We start from the raw sequence: 27,312 nt of genomic DNA on the forward strand, positions 1-27,312 counted from the left end.
TACACATAGTAACTATATCTCACCATCATAAATTACAACATGGGGCTTCAATAGATATTCATATTTTATCATTTCACTGTTGTAGTCTGGTCTCCTAAACAGCATTGACCTCTTCTCATAAATCTGCTTCCTATCTCAGAACTGTTATCCTTTTGTACCGACTGCACTTTGTAACAATTTTGTGAAATATGCTGCTTGGTCTTAATCTGAGTAATGTGTTATGGTTGAACAAGAGAAAATATATACAGCAGGGATACATGAGGCTTCCTGGTTTTACTCATTCGACAGACCTGTTTGGGGCTGATCACAATATTTTAGGGCACAGGAGGAGAATATATGAAATATAAGAAAAATCATGTTTAATGTGTGCTTTAGTAAAATAAAAAATAGTTGGAACTGAATACAGTTAACACTTTGGCTGTGAACATCTTAGCATTTTTCTTTGTTTCTATTATTAATTTTATTTTCACAAATAGTTGCAGTCCTCAAGAGGGGTGTTTTCATTTACAGTCATTTATCTTAGCATTTTTTTACAAACAGTTGGTCCTCTCTTGTGTTCTGAAACATCTGAGAGGTAAAAGCATTTGATGTTGGTGTTTATTTGTTCCTTTATTATTTTATCCAGATGGACAAAGAGCTGAGCTCAACCACCAGGTCCAAACCAAGATTCACTGGGAAGGTTCGTCTGTGTATTGCTCGGTACAGGTACGTAAACACAACACACAATTACCAATTGATCTACTGTTCACAGTATATGTAGTTTCATTCAATACCTAAACATCCATTTACTGGTTCCAGAAATCTCTGTTGGTCTGTCTGTATCTGGAACGTATATCTCCAGATCCGTTCATCTTATCGGCTTCGCACTTGACATCTGTACCATTTAGGGCCAAAGGAAGTGCAGTGCTGAATGTGGTGCGATTTGTCCACACAATACGTTCAATATTAATACAGTTTGAACCAACAGGCAACCAGCACTCTGTAGCCGCAGCGGCTGTGACTCATCTACGTAAATGAAGTTGTCGGGCATGTGCTTCACCAAACTTTGAATAAACAGTTGCACAGCTCTCAGTGCAGCAGTGGCGGCTTCAGGGTTCTGCAAACCTGTCCTGCAGCTGGTCTTTACTTGCCTAGCCTCAATCACTGCAGGTCACTTTCACAAAGAAAGCTGCAACAAGTCCCATTCCAAACAGGCATTTCACAAGTAGACTAAATAATGATATGTTAATGTTGTTATGAAGCGTCGTTGTAGAGGGTGATCATTAAGAGAGATGGCAACTATCCTGTGCATGCCTCTTTACAATAGACTGAACTGGCTGCTTAGTGTCCTGGACACATTTTGCTGAGATTCTTTTCTTACTCTCACGGAGAGTCTGTGGTCTTAAAGATGATTCAGTGTTTCTCTCTCTGAAGAAAATGACCTGTCAGCACAAAAATAATTGGAATTCTCACAGCACAAGAGTGTGAGCCCGAGCCAGAGCTTTCAACCCACACTGTTTCTAGCTCTGTCATATTTGTAAACCCCCCCAACAAATTTTTTAAAAATGGGATCAAACTTAATACCCGTCAGAGCAGCACTCTGAAAATCATTTCCCATGTCATACATATAAGAGTATGTGTTTGACATTTTAAAAATCCTTTAGTAGAGAAACTATAAATATACATTTAATAAATATATGACTTTGGATTAATTGTCCATTTATGTTTTTTGCTGTAGTTACAATCCTTATGATGGGCCTAATGAGCATCCAGAGGCAGAGCTCCCCCTGGTGGCAGGGAAGTACCTCTACGTTTACGGGACAATGGATGACGATGGCTTTTATGAAGGTCTGACCTGACTTGTTTATTGTTTGTTGTTTTGTTCTAAGTATCACGACAATACCAACTGTGTTTTGCCTGTTTCTCAGGAGAGCTGCTGGATGGACAGCGGGGTCTCGTCCCATCTAACTTTGTAGATCTTGTCCAAGATGAGGAGACAACGTCTGTCCAGCGACGGGGCACAGCGGCTAAACAACCTGGCTACCTCAACCACAGTAGCCTGGGATCTCAGAGACTGGGGGTCGGCACAGGAACAGGAACAAGCATTAGCAGCCTGCTGTCTGACAGTAAACTAGACTGTCTAAGTTCAAGAAGCTTGGGCATTGACCTCATGGGTTCTTCCAGCAATGGGACGGGAACGCTGGATGTCAGCATTGACGAGATCGGTGAAGACATTGTGCCTTATCCCCGCCGCATCAACCTGATTAAACAACTGGCCAAGAGTGTAATTATTGGTTGGGACCCACCTGTGGTCCCACCAGGTTGGGGTTCCATCAGAGGCTACAATGTCTTGGTGGATAAGGAGGTGCGCATGAGTGTCCCCTACGGGGGCAGGACAAAGTCTCTTATTGAAAAGCTCAATTTAGCTACCAACACTTACCGTATCTCAGTGCAGAGCATCACTGACCGGGGCCCGTCGGACGAGCTCCGGTGCACTCAGCTGGTGGGAAAGGATGTGGTGGTGGCACCTTATTACTTGCGGGTCGACAGCATCACGCAGGTCTCTGCTGAGCTCTCCTGGATGCCCAGCAACAGCAACTACAGTCACACCATCTTCCTCAACGGTGCAGAGTACGACATGGTCAAGGCCGGGGGCTACAAGTACAAGTTCTTCAACCTGAAGTCCATGACAGTTTACAAGGTGAAAGTTGCGGCGCAGCCCCATCAGGTGCCTTGGCAGCTTCCCATGGATCACAGGGAGAAGAGGGAAATCTCTGTGGAGTTCTGCACTCAGCCTTCAGGTCAGCCTCCGAACCGTCTCTCACACTCACACTTCATATGCAGGCCCTTTTTCACTGTGAGGTGAATAGCCAGAGCAAGACTTACTGTGGTCGTTTTAGTCATCCTAGCATGGCTCTAATGTTGATCAGATGGTTGGTGGGATGATCCATCATTTGTTTCAGGTGAAAATATCTCCATTATATTTGGTACAGATATCCATAATGCCCTAGGCATGAATCCTAATGATCCCCTGACTCTTTCTCTAGAGCCACAGTTAAGTTGATATCGTGATATGAAGTGAATTATCTCAACTGCTGCTGCATTGATTATCATGAAATTTGATACAGACATTATTGCCCCCACTTCCCCCCAGGGTGAATTCTAATAACGTTGGTGATCCCCTGATTTTTCAACTGGTGCCATCATTAGGTCAAAAGTATAATTTGATCAATACTTAAGTTTGGATTAACAGCATTGCCATTATCATTAGCTGTATTTTTTAAGTGCTAATGAGCTAATTATCACATCATTCACTAAGATAATAAACATGGTAAACACTATACTGGCTTACCACCATTAACATTGTCATTGTGAGCATGTAGCCATGAACATGTAGCTCAAATCAGCACCCTACCTCAGACTCACAAAATGATTTGTATGACTTAAGTCTTGTTATACTGCTGTAATTGATTTTAGTTCAAATCAAGGCTAAACTTCCATGACCTGACTTGTATTGACACTTGGGGACAGTGTAAATTTAAGATTAACTTTTTTGCAAATTGTTACTTACTACCCAGCAAACATAAAAAAGACATTAGCATTCATTTATAGGAATATTTCTCCGCTGATGGCACCATCATTTTCTAATTAGTTTTCTCTATGCTATTTGGAGCTGAGCAGGTAACATATCTGCTGTAGCTGGGCAAAAAGGATATTTGTGAGCACGCAAATTAAATCAAAGTCTTGAACCTTTGTTGTCTGCAAATTATGTATGTGTGTTTTGGTATGGACAAAGGTTAGAAAGGTTTAACATTGTTCTCTCGTTGTCTCCTATCTGATGTTGCGATTGTTTAAATTAGTTCTGTTTCAATGTCCTGCGATGTTTTTTCAATGAAAACCATCTGATAATTTACGTCCAACATGGCAATATTTGTATTTACTCAGGCAAACACTTCAAGTACATTACATTTATAAACCTGAAAAACATCTCTGCCATTTAAATGTTCACCCGGCCACCCCTTAGATTGCCCTCAAGGATTTATGTATTTAATATGAACTACTAAGGTAACTCACATGCATGGTAGAAAAACACTGAAGAAAGGTGCAATAAGAAAACATTGGAGAATTATTTGCTGAATAGAGCCACGTAACACTGGGAGCAAGAGTCTCTCAAAGCCAAATTAGTGTATATATAGTGAGCATAGATTTCTTCTCCCTCGAGGCTTGTTGATGCTTTGCGGTTGCAAGCGTTAACTTGGGTCTCACAGCCTGGCTGTCTAGCTACAGGAAAGTGAGAGTGTGAAGTGAGAACATGCAGCTACAGTTTAGTCTGTGCGTCATAGTATAGGTATAATGTATTTAGCCAGATGGTTGCAGCTAAAAAAAGGTTCAAACATGTCATATAGTTTTTTTCCATCACTATGTACTCAGGGGTATGTGATTCAGATTTTTTATTGACGTGGTAAATAAACGGAGGTGTTGGGATAAGATGAAAGCTTATTAGAACGTTTGAAACAGATATTATGAAGTTATGAGTATTTAAAGGTTAAAGAGAAGGAATAAAGGAAGGACACAGAGGGACAGACAGAAAAAGAGAGGCGAGGACAGAGAGAGAACGATGCTGAAGTTTGAATTGACGTTTTCTGTCGGCAGCTGACAAGCGAACATGCCGGGAGTTCGTTAAATGATCTGTCTATTGAACATGTTAATCAGAGGCATCAGAAGTCTCAGTGTTGGTGGTGGGCAACTCAATAAGGCGGACAGTGTCTGGAGGGACTGTATTAAAGCTTCCACACTCAGCATGTGCCCCTCAAACAGGCAACTTCATTAGTTGTCGGCTGAAATGTGATTAAGATTGCATTAATGTAGATTCTCTGACCCACACACAGCTGCACGCTGCAGCTCGGAGATACTGCTGACTGCATCTGCTCTCGCTCTCTCTCTCACTGTGTGACTGCAGGGGAGCAGCAGCATTGCACAGATGGGGCATGTTGTTTAGTATGCAGGCATCGCTGGCAGATTGTGGAAATTGCAATGTGTCAGTACATACACTGATGGGTGAATGTTGGCAAACTTGGACTTTTCAACCAATGTTACGCTTTCAGTCGATATGCATAAGAATGAATCTTCTGGAAACTGCAGAGAGGAGTATGAATACAGAGAAATCATCAACAATACTTAACAATACTCGACTTAATCTCCCTTCGGGGATGAATAAAGTTATCTATCTATCTATCTAATATTTGAATATCGTAAATACTCCATTCATCCGTCACTGGCTCATTGTATCATAGCGAATGTCAGCTGTGGATTTCCATGGAATAAGTCAAATTTAGTTCAAACCGTTTACAATACAGCTAAGAGTAAAACACAAGGGTTAGGCTATGTGCAGTCCTTTAGATTGAGACGTACTATACGGCTCTCCGTGAATGAGGATATCCTTACTCCACTCCTCTGTAAAATGGTTACTGCATGTGAGATGTCCATAGTGCTGAGGTCAGCACATTCATCTGTGATCTGATTGGCAGAAATGCCTCAACCACTGTTGAGCTCTTTGTTCTTTCTCTCCTTATCCAGAGAGTGTGTTATGCTCCTCAGGGCCCCCCCTACCTCCCCAGGAGGTGCATGTTCAATGTGGTCAGACGCCTGGGTTCCTGCAGGTCAGATGGAAGCCGCCACCTCTGTCGCCTTCAGGAACCTCCAACGGAGCCAGTGTGATCGGCTATGTTGTGTGGACAAAGGGAGAAAAGGTACCATGTGTCACAAATGTTGGAACAAATTATATTTTGGAGTCTCCATCAGGTGGCCTTTACCTTCCTTAGTGACAAATTCTGTCTGTAGTACTCTATTGCCATCTCATGGAGAAAAGATATAATGCCTCTGTGGGCTGTTGTGTTGTGTTGTGTTGTGTTGCTATTATTAAAACATGGTCAAATGTATTGTGCTGGACGAATATAATAATCTGTGTTATGATATTAAGAAAAAATTTGGTATTTCTCTTAAGCCAACATATAAGAGCTACACATGCCTGTTGTTATGTCTTTGTAATGGTGTGGGTACAGAGGGTACAGTGCTTTTTCAGCCTAACTTTCTGAATTGCCCTTTGGTAACTTTGGACTCTGGTTTCTTTGTGAATGCAGATCGCAGAAGTCTTGTACCCCACAGCAGACTATGTGACCGTGGAGTTAAACAGGATTCAGGGTCTGGAGGCCAGAGAAATCATTGTAAGGACGTTATCAACACAAGGAGAGTCCCAGGACTCTCCTGTGGCCGTCATCCCACACAATCTCTTGGGCTCTCCACGCCTCTCCCACCGGACCATGGCTCCCCCTCCCCCTATGCCTCACCTGCAGTCCCATCCAGCGCACTCGCTCACCCATCCTCCTTACCCGTCAACGTATCCCCCGAATCACCCTCAGCCCCAGATGCAGCCTCTGTCTCGACCGCAGCCCCACACGCTGCCCCACACACAGTCGCACTCGGAGCCGGACCATCATCACCCTCCTCCTCCTCCTCCTCAACCCCAGCCTCACTTCCAGCGCCACCCAATGCCCAAGTCCAAGCCGTTTGTAAGTGCCAGAGAGCCAGAAACCAAAGAGCATGATGTGGGCCCGCGGCCGGCCCAGCCCTGGGAGCGCTCCTCCTCTCCGCTGCCAACCATGCGCGGCCCCAACCTAGAGCCGCCACAATTCCAGCAACGGCGATCGCCCTCTCCTCAGAGGATCCTTCCGCAGCCTCAGGGAGTCCCCATCACCAACACCATCGCCAAGGCCATGGCCAGGGAAGCTGCCCAGAGAGTGTTTGCCGAGGGTAACAGGGTGCGTGGAGACTTTAGAATCAAACTGTATTTATCTCAGTATGCGACAGAATCTAGGATTATGCTGATGGTATTATGGTTTATCATTTGAAAATTCTTAAGATACTAGATTTGTTATGACATTGCGACATTCAAATTCAACATTGTTACATCAAATTATTTGGATCCCTTTTAAATCTAAAAGTCTCACGTTTCTCTCGTCAGATTGACAAAAGGAATATCTTTAGTGAACGAGGTAACACGTTGCATCCACTCAACTCTGACGAGGAGGAGGATGGATACGACTCTCCTCACGCGAGGAGGAGAGGAGCCTCGGTGGATGAGTTCCTCAGAGGCTCCGAGCTGGGCAGACAGGTACTTAATAGTAATAACCACAACAAGCTGTGCTCAGCCAATCAGTGAGTGTTAATCATTTGTAGCTATGAAGAACATGGAGTCAGTTCCCTACATGTTGACAAAATCAAACCGAATTAAATCAAATCTTATCCTATCACGTCCTGTGAAATTAAAACCTTTCTTAAAGTTTATGTAAGAATCTGTATAGAGGTTGTATCTGTTGCACTACAGTTTTAGTTAAATACTTTTAAGGCAAGTCAAAATAGTGTTCAAGTGTAAAAAAAATCCAGCTCATTTTTGTACATGTTATTTTGCCATACACACTTTAGCTGACAATGACTCTGTTTACATGGACTTGTATCTTCTAACTATTTACCTAATTCAAAATAAGATATTGTTACAATTATCGTGTTTGCATGAGTTGCCAATCGAATATTCCATTCATATTCCAGTTTTCATGTTACAGGCTGATAGATAAATGTACGTGGCTATACAATTTTGGGGGATTTCTTTCTAATTTTGCAAAACCTACAACTCGTTTTTATTTTGTTTACACCCAGGGCGTTCATGGTCAAGTTGGGTTAGGGTTGGTAAATAAGTGCTGAGTAAATCTTGATGTCAAAAAATTCTATGAACATTCCAATGATGTAAAGCCTAAGTCCACATAATGTGACGGTGGTCGGAATACTCCACGTCTTAATTCAATTATTGCTTATTCTGAGTATGACCTTACTCAGGTTAAGGGAATCAGAAAATGCTTCAAGAGTCAATATGATAATTTCTTTGTATACTGATTATTGTATACTGTCAGACAAAATGAGACAACTGAAGCAAAACCTTTCATCCAGGAATGTACCAACAAAAATTAAATGTACATGATTACTTTGAAAGAAAAGTAATTGATGAATCCAAAGGTTATGAACGCTAGAACAGCAGCCAGTGGAGAACATACCTCCATCTCACGGTCCCCTTATGAAATCACATTTTAATTCACTAGATCCAGATATTTATTTCCAAATCACACAGACTCACAAATGTCTTTACCCTAATCCTGTCAGTTTTTTCTTGTTTAATTAAAGACCAATTAATTATTCTCTGAGAAATCAATGAAAGTATTGAAGAACACATCATTCTCGCAATGTTTAAGCAGTTGAAAAGAGATTCTGGATTCTCGCAAATATTTTATGGGTTCTTCTTTTAGATGACCCACCCCTCCACAAAATTGAATGGAAATCAGTTGAGTAGTTTTTGCCTAATCCTGCTAACGAGCAAACAAACACATGCAGACAAAAAAATAACATCTTTGACTTTCGTTGCTGTCCAGGTTATTCATATTGCCACATAATCCAGCACCGAATATGTCACCAATTTAAAAAGATATGAATATACAGTTAGGAACTTGTTGCTCTCTACCTAATATGCGTCAGTTTCTCTCTCTCTCCCTCAGCAACATCATCACCACTACAGCCACAGTGAGGAGTACCAGACCGAGAGCAGCCGGGGGTCCGACCTGTCCGACATCATGGAGGAGGACGAGGAAGACCTGTACTCTGAGATGCAACTGGAGGAAGGCCGCAGGCGCAGTATCAACTCTCACAACACTCTTAAGGTACTCAACTGCACGCCTTCAGTCAGTGGTGGCACCCGGGGGGAAGATAGAGGGGGGGGTGAGAGTTTAGACAGAAACAGGGAGGGAGGGTCTTGCCACCTGCAGATGTACCCGCTCTCTCTCCCAGGCTCTACTGCCAGGCCCATCATGGCTTTGCCTGGCTGGGCTCCCGCGCTTTGCATTAGCTAAATCAGCCCCCACCCCCCCACACACACAAGACTGCTCCTCCACCTCGACCCCCCCCAGCACCGCTTAATTCATTCAAGGCTGAGCTCATGGGAATGGCTGCGTATACATACCTGTACAGCATGAGAGAGGGAAACCAAAATTATTGTTTTGTTACATTTTGCGTTGCATTTTGACGCTCTCTACACTGCACTGAATGGAGTGTTCAAATCGAATGTTAGAATGTGATATTGAATTACAAATTTTAATAATATACTGTGCTGTATCAAAGGGTCATGGCATATCAAGGGCATATGGGAATCTCATTTAAGTGAGCACTTAAATGGAAATATTCACTTTTGTGTATGTCTGTCATGTCCTAATGTTTACTTTTTTTTTCTGTTGTCGATGTGGAGGTTAACATTGTTGCTACATGATCCTGTGTTCATTTGGTCTGTCACTGAGGAAATGTGGATATTAAGCCAATCTGCCCTGTAATATTGTGAGAGAGAGAGAGAGGTGCTTTAGGGGCTGATTGGTCCTCTGTGTTATGGTAGACTTGATACCAGAAGCTATATTAGCTCAGGTGTTTTGGTTTTCACTGGTGTATAAACTATTCAAATACACAAGTACAGCACCTCCTCTTTGTCATTCCCCTCCAATCTGTAAATCTCTGTTGCACATCATCCATCCCTTTCTGTAAAAATATGTTAGGTCATGCTATTGTTAAGAGGATAGTTAAAGATGAATTTGTGTTTTCCGTTAGCCCATAGAGGAAAGTTCTGTATGTTTCACTAAATTGTTGCTAAACAAGCTGTGCTCAGCCAATCAGTGAGTTTTGATCATTTGTAGCTACGAAGAACATGGAGTCAGTTCCCTACATGTTGACAAAATCAAACCGAATTAAATCAAATCTTATCCTATCACGTCCTGTGAAATTAAAACCATTCTTAAAGTTTATTTCAGAATTTGTATAGACGTTGTATCTGTTGCACTACAGTTTTAGTTAAATACTTTTAAGGCAAGTCAAAAAAGTGTGCAAGTGTAAAAAAAAAAAATTCAGCTCATTTTTGTACATGTTATGACAATGACTATGTTTACATGGATTCGTATCTTCTAACTATTAACCTAATTCAAAATAAGATATTGTTACAGTTATCGTGTTTACATGAGTCGCCAATCAAATATTTCATTCATATTCCAGTTTCTTTACAATCTGTAAATCTCTGTTGCACATCATCCATCCCTTTCTGTACAAATATGTTAGGTGATGCTATTGTTAAGAGGATAGTTAAAGATGAATTTGTGTTTTCCGTTAGCACTTAGAGGAAAGTTCGGTATGTTTCACTAAAATTGTTGCGTAAGAAGTGTCCTAAGGAGACGTATTACTTAGCTTCATGTTGTAGTTTTGCGCTTTTATAAGGGTTTATTTATTCATCTCATCCTCATTGATGTTTTCATTAACCCTTTACCTGTGGCACTAACTTTTTTTTTGTTTGAATATTTCTAATTTCCCACAAGCGAAATTCCCTTCTCCTCTTTTAACCTCTGTGCTCTCGCTCAGTTTCTCAGTTCTCACTCCATATGTTAGCCTTTACAGATTCCTGTTCAGAGCATGCCATTTTCTCCTCACGGAATGAGACTGCATGTCTTACTACATTGCCACAAGTAACTAATTCTCTCTTTATTTTGTCTTCCCTCCCCCATTTGTTCTATTCACATTCTGTGTTGTTTCCTGCCTGTTCTTAAAAACCTCCGAAAAACTTTCCAACCCCCTCACAAAAACAATCTAAACTGAACCTTTTGAATTGAACTAACCGAACTGTGAAATTGTGGAACTTTGCCTCCTGGTCATGACCGAAGGCCTATTACAAGCGTCAGGACTTAGCTGAGGAGAGAGACTGCTGGGACCTCCAGAGGGAGGTGGTGAAGCAGAAGTCGCTCCGCAGCAAACGTCTCCACAGCATCCCCGAGGTGGCCGAAGAGGAGCCTGAAAGCCTGGACAGCATGGGCCAGCGCCCGGGAACGCCGCACACTCAGCGGAGGATGTACCCCCATGACACCAAGACCCACAACCATTTCGCCCCCGACAAGACCTCCCGCCATCTGCAGCGCCAGCGTTCCTCCCCTCGCTTCACCGACAGCCGCTACTACTGCAACCCGGACGACCGCAGTCTGGGACGCCCCAACCGCCAGAACACCAAGAGTCCCGACAGCGGCTTAGACTGCGGCAGTGAGGAAGAGGGCTCGCTTGGTCGGGTTCATCGAGGGTACTACACTCACGGAAGCCCACAGCGGGGACCCGTGCGCATCATTCATTGTGAGGGCCCGGTAGAACGGCGGGCCCTGGCGATGGGCCGTAAAAGAACTCTGACCCGCCAGTGCAGCATGGAGGAAGAGTTCTCCGACATTCCAGTGACTGCAGCCCAGTTTGTTCACACGGGTGACTTTAGGAACAGGGATAACTTTGGGCCCGGTCGGGAGGCCGGGCAGCGAAACTACTCCCGGGACGGCGCCCTGAGCGAGGGCCGGCTGAACGAGCTGGACAGGGTCTATTACAGCCCCCACAGGGAGGCTAGGGCCCAGTCTCTGTCCAGGCTCAACCGGGACCAGCCGCTGGTGTGTGGTCCACACTTCCTGCTGCACTTTCCATACGCAAGCTACAGCCATTCTGTTTTTCTTAATGTCGTTTTGTTTTTTCTTTAACCCTTCCTTTCATTTCGCATTGAGTTATTATCACACGTTCATGGTTGGTCTGACTTTAATTTTGTGTGAATAAGTTTGCTTGTACTCAGAATTGTCAGGTGGCTTTTTTAAGTCAAGCTTTTTATTACCTAAAGGCCATTTAACCAAGTTTTGACTTCTCATGTCTTTGAGGGGAAAGATTCCACTTTAAGGGAAGTCTCTGTGCGGTGCATGGGAAACTGCTGCTTCTGTGTTTTCTGCCCTTGCCCCTGCCAGCTGCTGGCTTCATATGTTGCTCTTCACATCTCACCGTCTGCAGCGCTGCACCACGTGCTTGGAGCTTTATTTCGGCCTCTCATTGCTTTTCATACAAAACAAGGCCAGATCGAGACTCTTGCGGCCTGCTGGGCTCCATTTAGCCTCCAACCCATTCACATCATCTCTCGCTCGTCTCCTTCACTTGTTTCTGCAAAACAAAAACAAAATCCCACCATCACTTTGAAATATTAAATGTGTTGATTGTTGTAACACAAAGCCCCAGGATGAAACTATAATGGCTTTGCTCATCTAACCACATCTTTATCCATTTTCAATCACACTCACCCTCTGCTCTCGCTCTTTTTTTTTCTTCTCATCCACTCTTTCTCTCTCTTTCTTCTCACCATCTGTCCGTGTTGCCATCATTTGCTTCCTTTTCTCATCAAGGAGCTGACATGCACAGAACAAAACAATCCAAGCAAATGGTCTTTAGCTAAACATCTGACCCGTTCGGACCCCCCAGTTCTTGTTGTTGTTGTGTTGGGGGTTGATTTGATTTGATTGTTTGTTTTCGATGGTTTGTTGGATTTCTTTGTTGTTTTATGGTATTTTTTTCACTATCATTTTGCCTCCCTTAGGACAAATGGAAACCACATCATTTGCTCTTGTGGTTTCCAGTTGTTTGAGCAGGATTTTGGGATTCTTTTAAACAGTTTTAAATGTGTGTTTTAATGTACTTGTCTTTTTTATTGCCGGCCCTTCTGTTGTTCTAACCTCCTTATCTGTTGTTTTTCACTCTTAAGATCATTGGGAACTCGGCGTCGCACGGAAACGAGGATCGTCTGGACCACTCGGGGAGGAGGCCGGTTCACGTCGGCACCCCCCCTCAGCGACGACCCATCCCATCCATTGGTTAGTGAGGTCACCATGTGAGGAGACGCCTCATCCCCACCTGCAGGGCCACTGATGTTTGTGCTATTTATACCATATGTTTCCCATACCCATGTGAGCCGAGCTGTACATCTCTCCCAACGAGCTTTAACGACCTGGTAGACCCTTGTGTGTGGGGGGGGTCTGAACACCCTGTAGCTCTCCATCCTCATGAGCCGGATTCACCAAATGTTCACATGCAGATTTGCAGGAAGGTTTCCCCCAGATTCACCCTTTTTACTCTTGTGTTTACTGTGGGTTAACATGTCTTGTCTTGTTGTGTACGTGTCCACCCAATTTGACCTCCCCCCCCGCAACAGTGAAACGCATTGCTGTTTTACACCCAGTGACTCCAGAGTGAAACCTGTTGCCTTGTACACCTTTCCCACCTCAGGGCAACCTCATCATCTTACTGTCTCAGCATGAGTGAGTGGGCCATGGGGTAGAGCGGAGTGTGTGTGTGTGGGGGATCTCTGACCGTAACGTTGTGATTGGTGTCTTCTGTAGAGATCACCATGGACAGTAACAGTGAGGGGAGTGAGGGGAACCTCTCACCCGTCAAGGACGATGTTTACTATGGCAGTGTAGCTCGGCGCAGGATATGGCGATCTATGTCCTCAGAGGATCAATATGGTATGTGATACAGCTTCTCTCCAAGATGACAAGTAACCTTAACAATGCCAGAAAAGGCCCCAAAGAAATCATTGTTGAACACATGCAGTGATATCATGGTGGTCTTTGTTCTGATAGCTGCTTTGTTTAGCTTATCTTATCTTAGCTGAATAAAGCTGACGGGGGAAGACAAGACTGGCCCCCCTTTTTCCGTTGCTGGAGAATGAAAATCCCTTTTCCCTGTATGTACTCCTACTCCTTCAATCCCAAGAAACCCCCTAAACCACCCACTCTTCCAATCCAACCTCCATATCCTGGCCACTCTCCCACCCTCACCTCAACTCAGCCCACCCTCCTCTTTCCTTTCCTTTTTCGCCACCTCTTCTTTTCCTTCTCCTTCCACCTTTTATGAGCCAGCGGCCCGTTTGTATTGCTGGTTTTTGCATGACCTGTTTACAACACAGTGAGAAGGAAAGACGCATTACTGGAGGAGTTTTTTTGCCTTGTTGGTGTCATTCGGTTGCACGTTCATAAACTCAGCTGCCATCGAAAACACATTTTACATCTTCCACAAAAAAATAATATCTCAGTTGCTTAGTTGGTATTGGTTGCTATATCCTAAAGCCATTATTCAGACTTACGATCTGCCATTGAAACATTTAACATGGTGATCCATGAGAAGCATGGGGAACTGATATCAGGTTCATCCCTTCTCCCTCACTGTCCCTGATATCTGCGTTGCCAGGAACGACTGGGGCATTCGATGTGTCATCTCCCTTAGGAATGTTTCTCCTTTGCCTTTTTTTTTTTTGTTTCTTTTTTTTTGCTGCACATTGTTTCCAGATTGTGGCCTAAAAAGCATGACGCCACACCTGCATTTAAATGTAGGAATGCTCTCCTTAACATGTCCAAGTGGAAGCATGCATGCTGATCAGCCTCTGTGAGATAAGGCAGTGAAACAGCAATGAACAATAGTGCAGCGTTACCTGTGTCCTCCTTCCGGTGTCCCACAGTCTTTGAGTTTTCCCTTGCAACCCAAAAACTGCTTGACGTGTGTTTCCTGTGCGTGCTGTGTTGTACCGTGTCCTGTGATGTTTGGTGACTGTCACGCCAGCAAGCAGAAATGTGTGAACGAAGAACCCTGCTGTGCTACGATTGTATCGAGCCTTTGATGTAAAAGCATCCTTTTGCTTTTAGTGCGTGAACGCAGCAGGAGAATCGTTTTTTTCAAAATAAGAGAAATTAAAAACGAAAAAATTTCAATTATGGTATTTGATCTCTGGCTCTTTTTTCACACATGACTCTCATCGCCCTCTCCCCTGTCAGCTCTAACAAAGAGACATCTTCTGCTCTCATTGCCTCTGCAGCCAGCGTGGCTGTATAAGGCTGGTAGTAGCAGCAGAGGCCTCCTCTATGTTTCAGACGGCTATGGCGGTCGCAGGCACGGGCGGGGACGGCGTTCCCAGGAGTACTACGAGGAATCGGAGCCAGAGGAGACGACCCGTGTGTTCGTGGCACTGTTCGACTATGATCCCCTGTCCATGTCTCCCAACCCCGATGCTGCTGATGAGGAGCTGCCGTTCAAGGAGGGCCAGATTATCAAGGTAGGGGAGGGATGTTTCATGCCTATCGAAAAAGAAAATAACGAGAAAAATGATTCCCGTTATGCTTCAATGGTGTCTTAGATCATGCCTTTGGAATTATGGATAAATTGTAGTAATCTTTGTTGGTATCTGTTAAAACGTGTTCGTTTATTCTTTAAGAGAAGATGAGCCGAACTCAGTTTAGTCAATCAAGAATTTATTTAGAAAAGCAATGAACAGGTTACAGCAAAGCAACGGCTTCCAGTACATTAGTTGTATCAGAGCGCGCTGAACATACGGCATCTCTCTATTTTATAGTAGTAGTTCTTCGTTCCTCCTCCTCGGAAGTGCGCAGGTGTAATCCATCCTCCTGGCATTTGTTATACGGAAGTGAACAGGGAGACCCTCCCAATGACGCTATAGTTGCTAGGCAAACCTGTTTACTTCATAAAAGACCTTCAACCAGCAGATGCAATGTGGGGCAAAATTGTTGTCCAGCGAAGCAAAGATTATGTTAATGTTTCAGCTATATCAAAACAAACCTGACTGTGTTAACATTCGCAACAACTTAACCCAAACAATGTCATACTGACTTTGCCCCAAAAGGGACAGTTCCTGGATCTCTGTGTGAGTTTAATGAATCTGAGAGAATAAGCCTTTAATATCAGAAGTTAGAAATGAGTGAAGAAGTGAAAGATTCATTATCAACACTAAGCAGCAACAGTTATTAAAATCATTTGTATGAAGCATAATATCTAGCTAAAACTCTTCCTATCTTTATTGTTAAGAGTTCAGTCAGAAGCAGACTAAAGTTAAAAGTTGGAAATCCCAACATATCTGTTTTGTGGTATCTGTTTCTGGCTGCGTGTCTTCCCCTGACACTCTGTCCTTCCTTCAGGTGTTTGGGCACAAAGATACAGACGGCTTCTACAGGGCGGCAATCCGAGAGCGAGTGGGTCTGATCCCCTGTAACATGGTCTCTGAGATCCAAACGGAGGATTACGACATGATGGACCAGCTCCTCAAACAGGGCTTCCTGCCTCTCAACACTCCTGTGGAGAAGTTAGGTGAGACCTCATTTCCCATCCAGTACCCGCTCCCCCTCAGCTTCTTTGGTTTTTACTTTGACCTTCTACCCTTTACGTCTTTCTTAGGCAACTTTATATGTTCTGCTAAATTGTCTTTTACTGACACAATGTCTCCTTTCCTCTACTTTTCCCACCTAATTACGTTTGTCTGCTTTCCTGTGAAGTGAACTGCGACCGTTTCAAAGATGGCCGCTCAATAAATCGCAGGTCCAGAAAATCCAAGAGAGGTCTGTGTCCAGTGAAACGCTCCACTGCTCTCTGCTCTATCTTTACTGCTTTTTTCACTCCTCACCATCCTCATTCATCTGTGAACTCATTTCTCCTGCATGTATCGTCTTGAAGCATCTCCCAGCTACAGTACTCACATGGACATAGTTCATTTTGAAATCCTGATGGTCACATATCGTAAAGATTGTCGGACTTGCCACGCTGTTCTGTGTTGTCACTAGGGTTGCAAAGGGACGGAAAGTTTCCGTTAAATTTCCGGAAACTTTCCGGAAACTTTCCATTGGAAGTTTAGCTCGGGAATTTTGGGAATTTTGAAAGAAAAAAAAAAACTACGCAAATTAAACGCTGAGCAATAAAAACATCATTCAAAACTCTATTTTAAAGATGTATGGAATGCAGCACATGCTCCACGTTGAATTTCAACCCTCCACTGTGCATTCTTCCATCACATGCACAGATAACTCCCAGCATCCTTCACTCTACAGCAGGGCTATTGAGGCCTGCTGTAGTGTGCAGGACGAGTCAGGTAAGTTTCCATGATATTACTGGGGAAATATATTAGCATGCTGATTGAGGATTGTTCATCTGTTCATCTAAACTATTTCCATTCATTTATCCATCAATTGTAAATTATGTTAACAGACAATTCCAATTGCTTGGCTAACTATTTATATCTCTGGCATTGCATTAGTGTTTTTTTACAAACTTTTTTCTCATCTTATTCTACAGAACAATGCCACGTGCACTATCTCGTGATGAGACATTTAACCCCATCCAATGTAGAAGGAAAGGCTGTGTACATTTGCAAATACTGTTAATACTGTTTACCTAATGTTAAGAATGACACAACGATGCAGAAGCATATAGTCAAGTGCCCAAAGTTTCCTCAGGGCTCAAATTAGCCTATAACAAAACAAAATGTTTATATTTATGTCTGTATATGACAAGGTAAATACAGTTAGTATAAATTATCCACAAAATTTCCAGTTTATTCCTGTTAATTCCCGTTAATTCCCGTAAATTCCCGTATATTCCCGTATATTCCCGTTAATTCCCATGGAAAGTTTCCAACTTTGAATATTCCCGGAATTTTGCAACCCTAGTTGTCACTGGTCATCGCATCCTTCAGTGAAGTTTTGTTACCACTGATTACTCTTATTTTTCTGTCTTTCTGTATTTCTTTATCTCTTTACAGAGAGGAATAGGCGGAGCGGCCGTCAGCACCCAATGTCGACACGAAGGATGGTCGCTCTGTATGACTATGACCCCAGAGAGAGCTCCCCTAACGTTGATGTAGAGGTACTGTTCTCCTGTTCCTCCAGCTTTCCACTTTGACTGGACCATTCTGTCATCATCATCAGCATCATCATCATCATGTGACAAATGCATATAAACAGCTAAAGTAGATAACATTTCCAGGTGAAGTGAGATAGTTACTTTGATAGTCATTTTGAAGATTTAGATTATAAATAAATGTATTTGACATTCTGAGAAGTATGCGTATTAACATGCTTGCCAAGAGTTTGATGAAAACATTCATATTACTTGTATGTAAATGTTAAATGTAGTGCTTCAGAAGCTGGTTAGCTTCGCCAGGCAAAAAGGAGTGGAAACGGAGGGAAACAGCTAGACTGGATCAGTCATCAATTTGAATAAATCTACCTTCCTGCACCTCTGAAGCTGACAATCACATTTGATCTTGTTTGACTGTAAAATGACAAGTTGTGTTTTACAGCAGGAGAGAAGAACATCAGTATTCTGACCCTCACTGTGGCCTTGTAGTTACATTATTTAAATGAGCTGATTTTGCGGAGTTAATTGGAGGGTTTCCTTAAATGGTGAATCTAATTTATTGTTTTGGAATTGTATTTATTTGCATGAGTCAATTATCGCAGGGCCAACATACAGAGACCCACAACCAATTTAGATTCAAGATTCAATGTGTGAATCAGTCAGCTTTAGAGGAACTGGTTTTCTAACTTCTGGACAGTGATGCTGTTTTCCTTCTCCTTCCATCTTATTGTCATCTGGTTTTACTCTCATCTTTACCAGGCAGATAACGGAGTGGTATCTATTTCTTATGACTAACAATTGATATGACTAACTATTTATTTAAAATCAAGATAGTTTAATGAGGAGTGTCAGTTAGCACTGTGTTAGCTCGAGTATTGAAAGTTTTGTCCAGTGCTGTTGTTTTGGCCCCTCCCTCAATTTCACTTACTCTCACCTTTCTATTGGCACTGCCACCGACACAGTATGAGGGCAACAGACTGAATGAAGAGGTGAGTGAGGGTGAGGAGGGTATGGCACTGTCTGCTCTGTTTGTGTTTCCTTCCCCAATTGTTGGCGTGCAAATCAGGAGGTGGGCTTTTGAACGAGGAGCCACGGCCCTCTCTCCCTGGCAGTCATGAATATAAAGCCCCTCATGCATTGCCCGAGCCAGCATCTCCCTCCACGGTTTGGTCTTTTGTGTCGACCTGTCCCCTACACATTGTACAATGTACATAAGCCGTGTGTGGTCTGTGTGTTCTTAAGACTCCCAGAGGAGAGATGTGTCCACTGTGTTGCAATCCTGTCTTCACAGTTCCAACATTTGATGCATTTACAGTTGTTCGTCTGCTCGGACTGAATTGACACTGGTGTTTAAGATGCATCATATTGATTTGGAGAAGGAAGCACAGCATTTCAAACTCATAGAACCCCAGTGGATTTGATGTGTTGGAAAATTATTTGACTCACATTGTGTAACTGCTGTAAACAACAACTACAGTAGAACAGGGCAGTTGTGTCTCAAGCCTCTTTCTTCTCCGACAGGGTGAACTGACTTTCTGTGCCGGTGACGTCATCATGGTCTTTGGTGAAATAGATGAGGATGGCTTTTACTATGTAAGTACCAACTATTCTTTGTGTTTATTTGTTTACACTTTTTATTACGCAATACATCCTTTGAGGTTTAGTATAGTAGACACATCTTTACATAAAAACACATCTGTACAAACTTATAGATTACGTTTAACCTGATTATGGCTCATATCATTACGTCCACTACGCCAGTTTTAAAACCCCAACCTGAAATAATTTAATGTTCGATGCTACCATATACCAGTTGTGTTTTCTTTCTAATTTTGCAAAAGCTACACCTCCTTTTTATCATTTCATCTTGTGAACTCTTAAAATAAAAACTCCAATAGGACGCTATAATATATAAGACATATACATGTATACTTAATGTGACTATGGTCAGAATACTCCCCATCTTAATTAGATTATCGCTTATTCAGGGTATGACCTTACTCAGGTAAAAGGGATAGTAAACCAAAATATGAAAACTCACTCATTATCTACTCAACACTATGTCGATGGAGGGGTGGGGGAAGTGTTTGAGTCCACACAACACTTTAGGAGTTTTAAGGGTAAACAGAATTGCAGCCAAATCCGATACAATTCAAGTAAGTGTGGACATAAAAAATAACAATAGAAGAAACATAACATGACTTTCTACTGCTCCTGTGGTGTCATTTGGTCATCAGAAAATGCTCTTTACATGTCTGTCGTCTTCAGACACGTGGGATTAATCTGGTTATTATCAGAGTATTAGTGTCCATGTAAACCTAGTCAAAGAGTTGTGAAGAGGGATGATTCATTTTGGGAATCCAAGGTCCTGGACATAAAAGTGTCTTCTTCTGCAGAGGAAACCCTTTTTCAGTTGATTTGCAGACTCACCAGTCCCAGCAGCAAGTCTCCATGTTGAATCATCAGCACAAAAGATGAGCAACTTCTAAAGGAAGATTAAGGTTCTGTGATAAAAAAGACACAAAATCAAAAGACAATTCCTCCCCCACATCCCTGCAAGAAACAGCCACAGAGTTTAAAGTCTGCTGTGAGCTCTGGTCATGCCATGTTGAATTATACTTCATGGAGCTCTGCTAATATATTCAGCCTTCTTCAGATTCTGGGTCAGATGAGTTTAGCAACAACAAAGCAAACTGAGTCTGTTTAAGCTCTTTGTGCTTCAGACTGGAGTCTTCACACAGCAATGGCAGCAGTTAGTGAACCCAGCACACCACATCTATATCGGAGAAACAGTGGAGGACAAATATTTGTAACCTTTTGTAATGTATTGTAAATATATATTCAGGAGACACCATCATGTGTCTTTGATGACGATGAACACTAATTCTCATTCATGTTCTTGAATAATACAGTGTTTATCAAAACCATTGGTTAGAGTCATTTATCTTATATCATTACAAATGAAACATACACTGTAGAATATGAAAAGGTGTGTATGCTTCGAGTTGTGTTAGAATGTTTGTGCACGAACTTGACCTGAGCCCGATGTTTCCCCGAATCCAGGAACGTGCAGCGTAACAAAATCCAGTAGATAACCAATAAGCAAATGTGACCAAACCCAATATCCTTTCAAAGTGTTTGTCCAATCCAGGTGTCCACTTTCTTACATCATGTACAAACTGTTGTACTAGCCAGGCCAGCTCATTTGTTTCTGTCGTTCACTGAAGACATTTTGATTTAAGAAGAATATGAGATAAGAGTTTAGGATTTCACTGAATTATCTGCTCCTCTCCTTCCTCAGCTGAATGTTTAAATGTGTGTCTAAAGTTTGCTGCCACCAGAGGGCGTCTCACTGTCGTGTGCTCCACAGGGCGAGCTCAATGGACACAAGGGACTCGTTCCTTCCAACTTTCTAGAAGAAGTGCCTGACGATGTAGAGGTTTTTCTCACTGACTCATCATCTCGATACCCCCAGGACAATCCAGCTCGGATAAAGACCAAAAGGGTACATGCTCCTTCGCAGTACTAGCCCTCTGTCTCCGTTTACTCTCTTTCAGTTCCCTCTATCTCCTTTAGTTCCGTGTCTGTGTGTTTGTGTGTCACATTGAGCGAGTTGACTCAATGGGATTTCTGACTTTGGAGCATTACACTGTAAATAATATAGATGTCTATGAAGATCTATGAAAAAAAATAAAACTTATAAGACTTTAAAACTAATACTTGACAGAGGTACTTTTATTTTTTGTGTTTACTGCTGTGAGGTGGGGGGGGGACTCAGCTCTGTATTGTATAATACGAGGATATATTGTACTCATAAAGAATTCTCAATGAGAGTAAAATGGAGACAGAGAAGCTCCTGTGACTTTTTACTTGTTCTGTCCTGTCTTGAGAAGTTAACACCTTTTGCACATGCATACTCAGCATTCTGTGTTTGATCCCCACATGATTTCTAATAGAGTCAATAGTTTTGTTGTGCTGAAAGATGAACTCTGTAGTCTGTAGCTCAGCATGTTCTATAGTCCAGATGCATGAACTCTTGAAGATTTTATATCAACATAGAAGTCCAGTGTAGTTCAACTTTTGTATCTGCTCCTGAACGCCTTGTTTTGTAAATTGCTTTCTTGTACATTAGCACGCACTTCAACGACGTTGCCATCAGAGAATATACTTTCAGACGTAATTATTTACCGAGTGTAAATATGTGATGTTTTTTTTGTGTTGAACAAATAATGCAACTGTTGAAATAATATTAATAATAGGTGTCATCAGATGTTTCTTTCCTTGTGCTTCTAATTTGCCATTGCCATAGTGCAAACTGTATTGAAATGACATCACCATATATATTTTTTTATTTCTTTTCCTCACCCGCTTGGCAAAACAGAAGAAGAGTGTTCATTTCACACCTTAAAGGCTCTGTTTCCGTCACGTAAGTGAGCAACTGAGGATACCACGATTACACCCCCCCCTCGTCTAATGCAGATGACATGGGTACCCTTAGTTTCTGGTATGCAACATGTGCACTTTGTCTGACTTTCCCTCCTGTAGGTAGATGTTATAAGACTCTTCTATGTTCCCCTAAAAAACACGGAGTGCTGTTTGTTTGGTAGGAGACAGAGAGCCCAGCCAATGCATTAGACAAGAAGTATGGTATCTTCAGTTGTTTCTCTTGAGTGTTGTACCTGACAATGTCCGTCTCCTGCAATAAGTCTCCTGCTGTAATTCATGGGAAGCTAAAAGGCCGTTGTTGCACAGTTGAATGAGAACGTGGGATCAGATTAACGTCTCCAGCACTTCTGTCAGTGCCGTGTGACCTGCTGCATCGTAGAAAAGTATTAAAAGAATCCACAAACAATTCTATGCAAAAACCCAAAGAAAAGCATCAAGTGTTCATTTGGTTTCACACTTGTAGTTTTACAAATTTAGGACCTATTTTCTTGTTTATGAAGAAGTGTAAAAATGTTATGAATGTCATGAAATCTAAAAATAACAAATCCGTCAAAGCAGTTGGATTTTTGTTTTTTAAAATCAGTTCTAGTTTTATGAATCAACTTGAATGTTCGAATTGATCAGATTGCAAAGTAACAGATATGGGTTTAGAGTGAGACTTTGTTGCTTCTGCTGAGACACTGTGGCCACGGACGACTTATATAGCATTACGCTCAGGGGCACATCTAGCTGAAATCTGATTGGCCCCCAAAGTGCCCCTGTCCTGTCAATTGTCTATTCGCACATGAACTAGTCACTAACTAACAACTAATACTTACAGGAAATCTGACAATTTGTCCAGATTTTTAGACAAACACAATGTACTTGAACAAAGAACAATTTTTCAAAATATATTCAATGATGTGTGGTTTTGTTCAAAGCTATATAGCTAAAATTAAACAAGGAATAACTTAAATTACTGAATGGTGTTGGACATATAATTGGCCCCTCTGTGTAAATTGTGGCCCCTTTATGGCCCCTGATTTTAGGAAGGTCCTAGATCCACCTTTATTTAATTTAAGCTACGTCTGAGCCAAGTGAATTCAACTTTTCATTTGTGAGAGAAGGAAAAAGTTTTGTTTTCTCAAAAGTTCCATAGTCTCACTCTAAACTCGGCCAAATACATGATGCAGCAGAATGATTTTAAAATGTAACGTTAATGTTCTGACGTCCAAATTATAATCACACAAATTGTACATAGAAATATAAGCTCATACAAACATCATCTTTAACCACCTGTCTTTCCAAAGTGCAATTCAAAGGAGCCTTTTAGCTCATGGTTACAGAGAAGGAATAGTGACTCGTAGTTTCTCTGTAATCCAGTTGTATTCGTAAATATTTCTCTCTCTCTCTCTCTCTCTCTACATATATATCTATACACCCTTTGAAGAGGAAAGGAAAGTGAATGTGATATAAATGTTCCCAAAATACAAATGTATCTGTTGATGTGAGGGGAGCTGCCCCGCCTTTGATAGTCTCTGATGGGAAATGTTTTCACCCTTCATCGATGTGGGAGTTAGTGGATGTCACGCCTCAGTTCTCTGTCGTAGCTTATCCGTAGCAACTTCATTATAAAAAAAAACCACTTGACGGAGGGAGTGAGGGAGGGAGGGTGGGTGTGTTCTGACTCCATCCAGGCAGGTAGACGTCAGAGCTCTGGTGGCCCTGCTGAGTCATAAAGAGGAGTAGGGGAGTGGTGACTGAGGTGTGTGACACTCGGCTTGTTTAACACCCTCAACTGTCCCTTACGGGTCTCCCATTAGGTTCCACTGGACAAATCGGGTCCGCCCAGAAGAGCAGCCTCACCCACGGTGCGTCCATGCGCCCTGGACTGGGGCCCGGCCGCCGCGGGGCCACTGGACTTGTACTCCTCCAAAAAGAAAAAGGGACTGATCTCCAAAGGGAAGAAACTATTGGGAAGACTTGGCGCTGTAAAATAATTTCTTGAGTGTCAAACACTCCTTCATTGTGTTTGCAAAAAAAAAAAAAGAGACATGAAAGCACCACAGTGGACAAGACAAGTTGCATTTGTGAGCTGAGCAAATGCTTTATTCTTGTACATCTGTTGTATACTAGAATATTTGTATTTTGTTAACATCACAGCATCAACGACATATTTTCAACAACACATTTCATACCAAGGTCCTGAGACCTCAGCAGTGCTCGCCGTCTTACCTCCAAAGTCTCTGGAGGGAACCATCCAGTTTTCACCTGGTCGAGCCTGATGAGCCTTCGCACACCGCACGGTGAGGCCTGTGTCTCTGAGCAGAAATCTGAATATCACTCAAGGGCTGGCTCTGGGGGTCCCGTTAAGAATCTGAGGGTCCGAGACGGACATGGAGGCCAGCTGGCTGTTTGTGCAACATACGACAGGTCCACATGCTTTCAGTTCAGCACATCCCCTGATGGGCTCAGAGTGGAACCTGGAGAATGATGTGACATTTACTGTGACAAATCACCTGAATTAAGTCCCACTCATCTTCTGCCTCCATCTCAGAAGGGAATAGTGTACAGTGACCCCCCCCGCCTCCCAAAACAAAATGTCAGACACCATGGAAACAAGCACACATGTTCTTACTTCAGGGTCTCTGCAGTAAAATGAGCCTGGATGGAAATACCTAGTGGATCCAACCTTAATGTGTTGGCCTTATAATCGCACAATGTTTAGTAGTTTGTCCAGAAGAGCGTGAAGCTTAATGCTTCTATTTACAGGCAGGTGACAAATTAAAGGAAACCCCTGAAGAATGTCCCCCATCCATACCACACCAGGCGTCACATCTGAAAATACAGCCCAAAACAATTTAGATTTTTTTTGGGGGGGGGGCCTTTTGCCTACATGAGGTATTTAAAAAAATTATAATATTGGCCGATGCATATTTATTTCAAAAGGCAAATATTCTTAAGATTCATGCAATTATGGCTTCATGTTTTACAGATGAACCTTAAACCTCAGAGCTATAAACAAAGAAAACAGAAATACACAACTTCTACTGATTTGTATGGAACTTCAAAAACTGATTTTTGTAAGTAAAATGTCAACACATACATGCACATCCTGCAGTGTTCATTTCGTAAAATAAAAGTTGTAATATCAGCCAACAGAAAGGCAGATACTGATGTCTGTAAAAGGCTCTATGTGAATACAATGACATGTCACATGTTGTGGCCTCTGCAGTCACCACATCTCAGTCTGTAGGTCGGTAGATTTTGGGCCGATTCCTTTCCAAGTGTTGGATGAGCAGTGTTTAATGGAAAATACACTATATTTATAGAATGCTCTCATATCGACTAAGTTTTAGAGTCAACTTCACACAGACAGCTTCTGTTCACCACCAATGATCTTTTATTGGACCTTCTCTACCCCCCGAGCCACAGCCCCTCAGAGACCTGTAACATCTGGTCCTACACCTTCACCCTTATTCCTTAAATTTGTCACCTGTATTTTGTCATGTTGTAACATCTGACTGCAGCTGTGTCGACCTGGGACGTGCAGGGTACAATGGGACTGTGGTGATGTCCACGGGGCCAGAGATTACACGTTACCAGCCCATCATTCATAACTGAGCCCAGAAAAGAAAATGTTTCTATTAATTTTGAAAATATTCCCTGAAAACTAGATCATTGAAATACTCGACCTGCAAAACCAAATTCTGGAGCGACTGATGAAAAAGAAAGTTGTTGGTGCCACACTGATTAAAAACAGTGACTACAATGTAAACTGTTACGTAAACAGATGGGAGACTTAATAGTAGCTGAACTTTTCTAGAACATCAGCTAATGACCGGTTTGTTGATCTGCACTGGTTTCATGACGTGCACTCGTGGGCTAGTCGGAGACAGTGTGACGTCTTTCAGTCGATCACAGTGAGACACAAGGCTACCTCCACCCCTCTGACCCCACCTCTTAGATCTCAAGCGTTTGTTCCAGCCAGTCTGTCAGCGATGCCTGTTCAGTGTCCCCAGTTCTGTTGGTGCAGGATACAAGTACTGTATATCAATATATATATATAGTATACATATATATATCTACACCGTAGAGTAGTGAATGTATGATGAATTGAAAGCCAATGTATTTTCAAAGCTGCCCAAAAACGATTGTGCAGGTGTCCATCTTTGTGTGTGAAATGAAACGGTCCAACTTTATCTCCTCATATCGTTGTTTTCTCCACTTCATCCTCACGTGTATTTTCAAATCGAGCCTATATTTTCTATAACACAAGAGTTGAAACTGAAACTGCCAAAAAAGAATGTATGCAAAACATTCTGATACTTTCTGTACTGATGATCTTCAGCCATGTTGACCTAAGGTGACCTGATGTACGTTTTCCTATTGACGGACCTCGTCCTCAAGACATGCTTCTGTTCATTTTGAGTGACTGTTGCTCTTTTTGTACTTTGTCCATTTGTAAAATTGTTTTTAAATGTTTATACTTGATTTTCAAACTGCCTTTTTTGTACATTTAACTTTATAATCAAACAGTGCAAGCTTTCCCCATGGTGTCTTTAAGACCATATTGTTTAAAAGTCTGCAGTTGTGTGCTAGCTTTATGAGAAGAATTATCAGCCTATATTGATGGTTACAATTTATCGTGTGGGTGTGCATGTGCAATTTTTTCTAAAAAACAATCTAAATAAATTTGATATTTTGTAATGTTTTTGCGTCTGACTTAACTAGAATTTAAAAAGCACAAATCACACAAATGAACGTTTATTGAAACCCTTAGCAACAGAAATGGGATTCAGGGCCTACATGTCATCTTATTACAAACAAAAGAAAATGTACAACTCCAGATGGTTTTTACTCATAACTTATACTTTTTTATAAACAGTGAAATCCTCTGAGGCCAAAATTACTAATATAACACAAATTTTAGGTTCTTCCTAACAAATGATTTGATTCTCTACTCAGATCACAAACTGTAAAGAATATTCAGAATTGTGTAGTCTTTGAAATATTTTGTATTTCAGACACAGCCTGGATTCACTTTGAGTCGTTTCACTCTGAACATGTGAAGCTCACGAGGATTTGAGATGTTCAGGCTTTTCATCTCGTCCTTGTTCTTACATCAGACCCGAGTGGGCTACAAACATCTAATACACAGGAATTCAGAACTCTGCATCTTGAAAACTCAGCTTGGAACATTTTCACCTGAAGAGAACCTTTGTAATAAAACTTGACATTGGTGATGTTCTTCCTGAGGAAACCTCAGAGATGGAGCTGAACACGTTGCTCCTCTTTGTGTCC

At 42.1% G+C, this 27,312-nt stretch overlaps 1 protein-coding gene across 5 annotated transcripts in view; it reads left to right on the top strand.

Annotated features, from left to right (window-relative positions):
- rimbp2b (RIMS binding protein 2b) overlaps window positions 1–24,008 on the top strand; it is a 30,808-nt gene extending 6,800 nt beyond the window's left edge. For 2 of the 5 annotated variants that reach the window (XM_061071862.1, XM_061071864.1), the window contains 15 exons: window positions 626–705; window positions 1,718–1,827; window positions 1,908–2,780; window positions 5,578–5,729; window positions 6,120–6,273; window positions 6,490–6,797; window positions 7,001–7,150; window positions 8,580–8,741; window positions 12,653–12,761; window positions 14,814–14,995; window positions 15,873–16,041; window positions 17,486–17,589; window positions 19,105–19,176; window positions 20,954–21,088; window positions 21,965–21,991. In XM_061071862.1, coding sequence (XP_060927845.1) covers window positions 626–705; window positions 1,718–1,827; window positions 1,908–2,780; window positions 5,578–5,729; window positions 6,120–6,273; window positions 6,490–6,797; window positions 7,001–7,150; window positions 8,580–8,741; window positions 12,653–12,761; window positions 14,814–14,995; window positions 15,873–16,041; window positions 17,486–17,589; window positions 19,105–19,176; window positions 20,954–21,088; window positions 21,965–21,991 — 2,787 coding nt within the window. Of the gene's footprint in view, window positions 1–625; window positions 706–1,717; window positions 1,828–1,907; window positions 2,781–5,577; window positions 5,730–6,119; window positions 6,274–6,489; window positions 6,798–7,000; window positions 7,151–8,579; window positions 8,742–12,652; window positions 12,762–13,286; window positions 13,413–14,813; window positions 14,996–15,872; window positions 16,042–17,485; window positions 17,590–19,104; window positions 19,177–20,953; window positions 21,089–21,964; window positions 21,992–23,831 lie in introns of those variants that run through there. The other 3 variants (XM_061071860.1, XM_061071861.1, XM_061071863.1) reach the window with 3 other exon arrangements.
- Window positions 24,009–27,312: the final 3,304 nt, after the last annotated feature.

This window comes from Limanda limanda, chromosome 5 (assembly GCF_963576545.1).
Source record: "Limanda limanda chromosome 5, fLimLim1.1, whole genome shotgun sequence".
Taxonomy (NCBI): Eukaryota; Metazoa; Chordata; class Actinopteri; order Pleuronectiformes; family Pleuronectidae; genus Limanda; species Limanda limanda.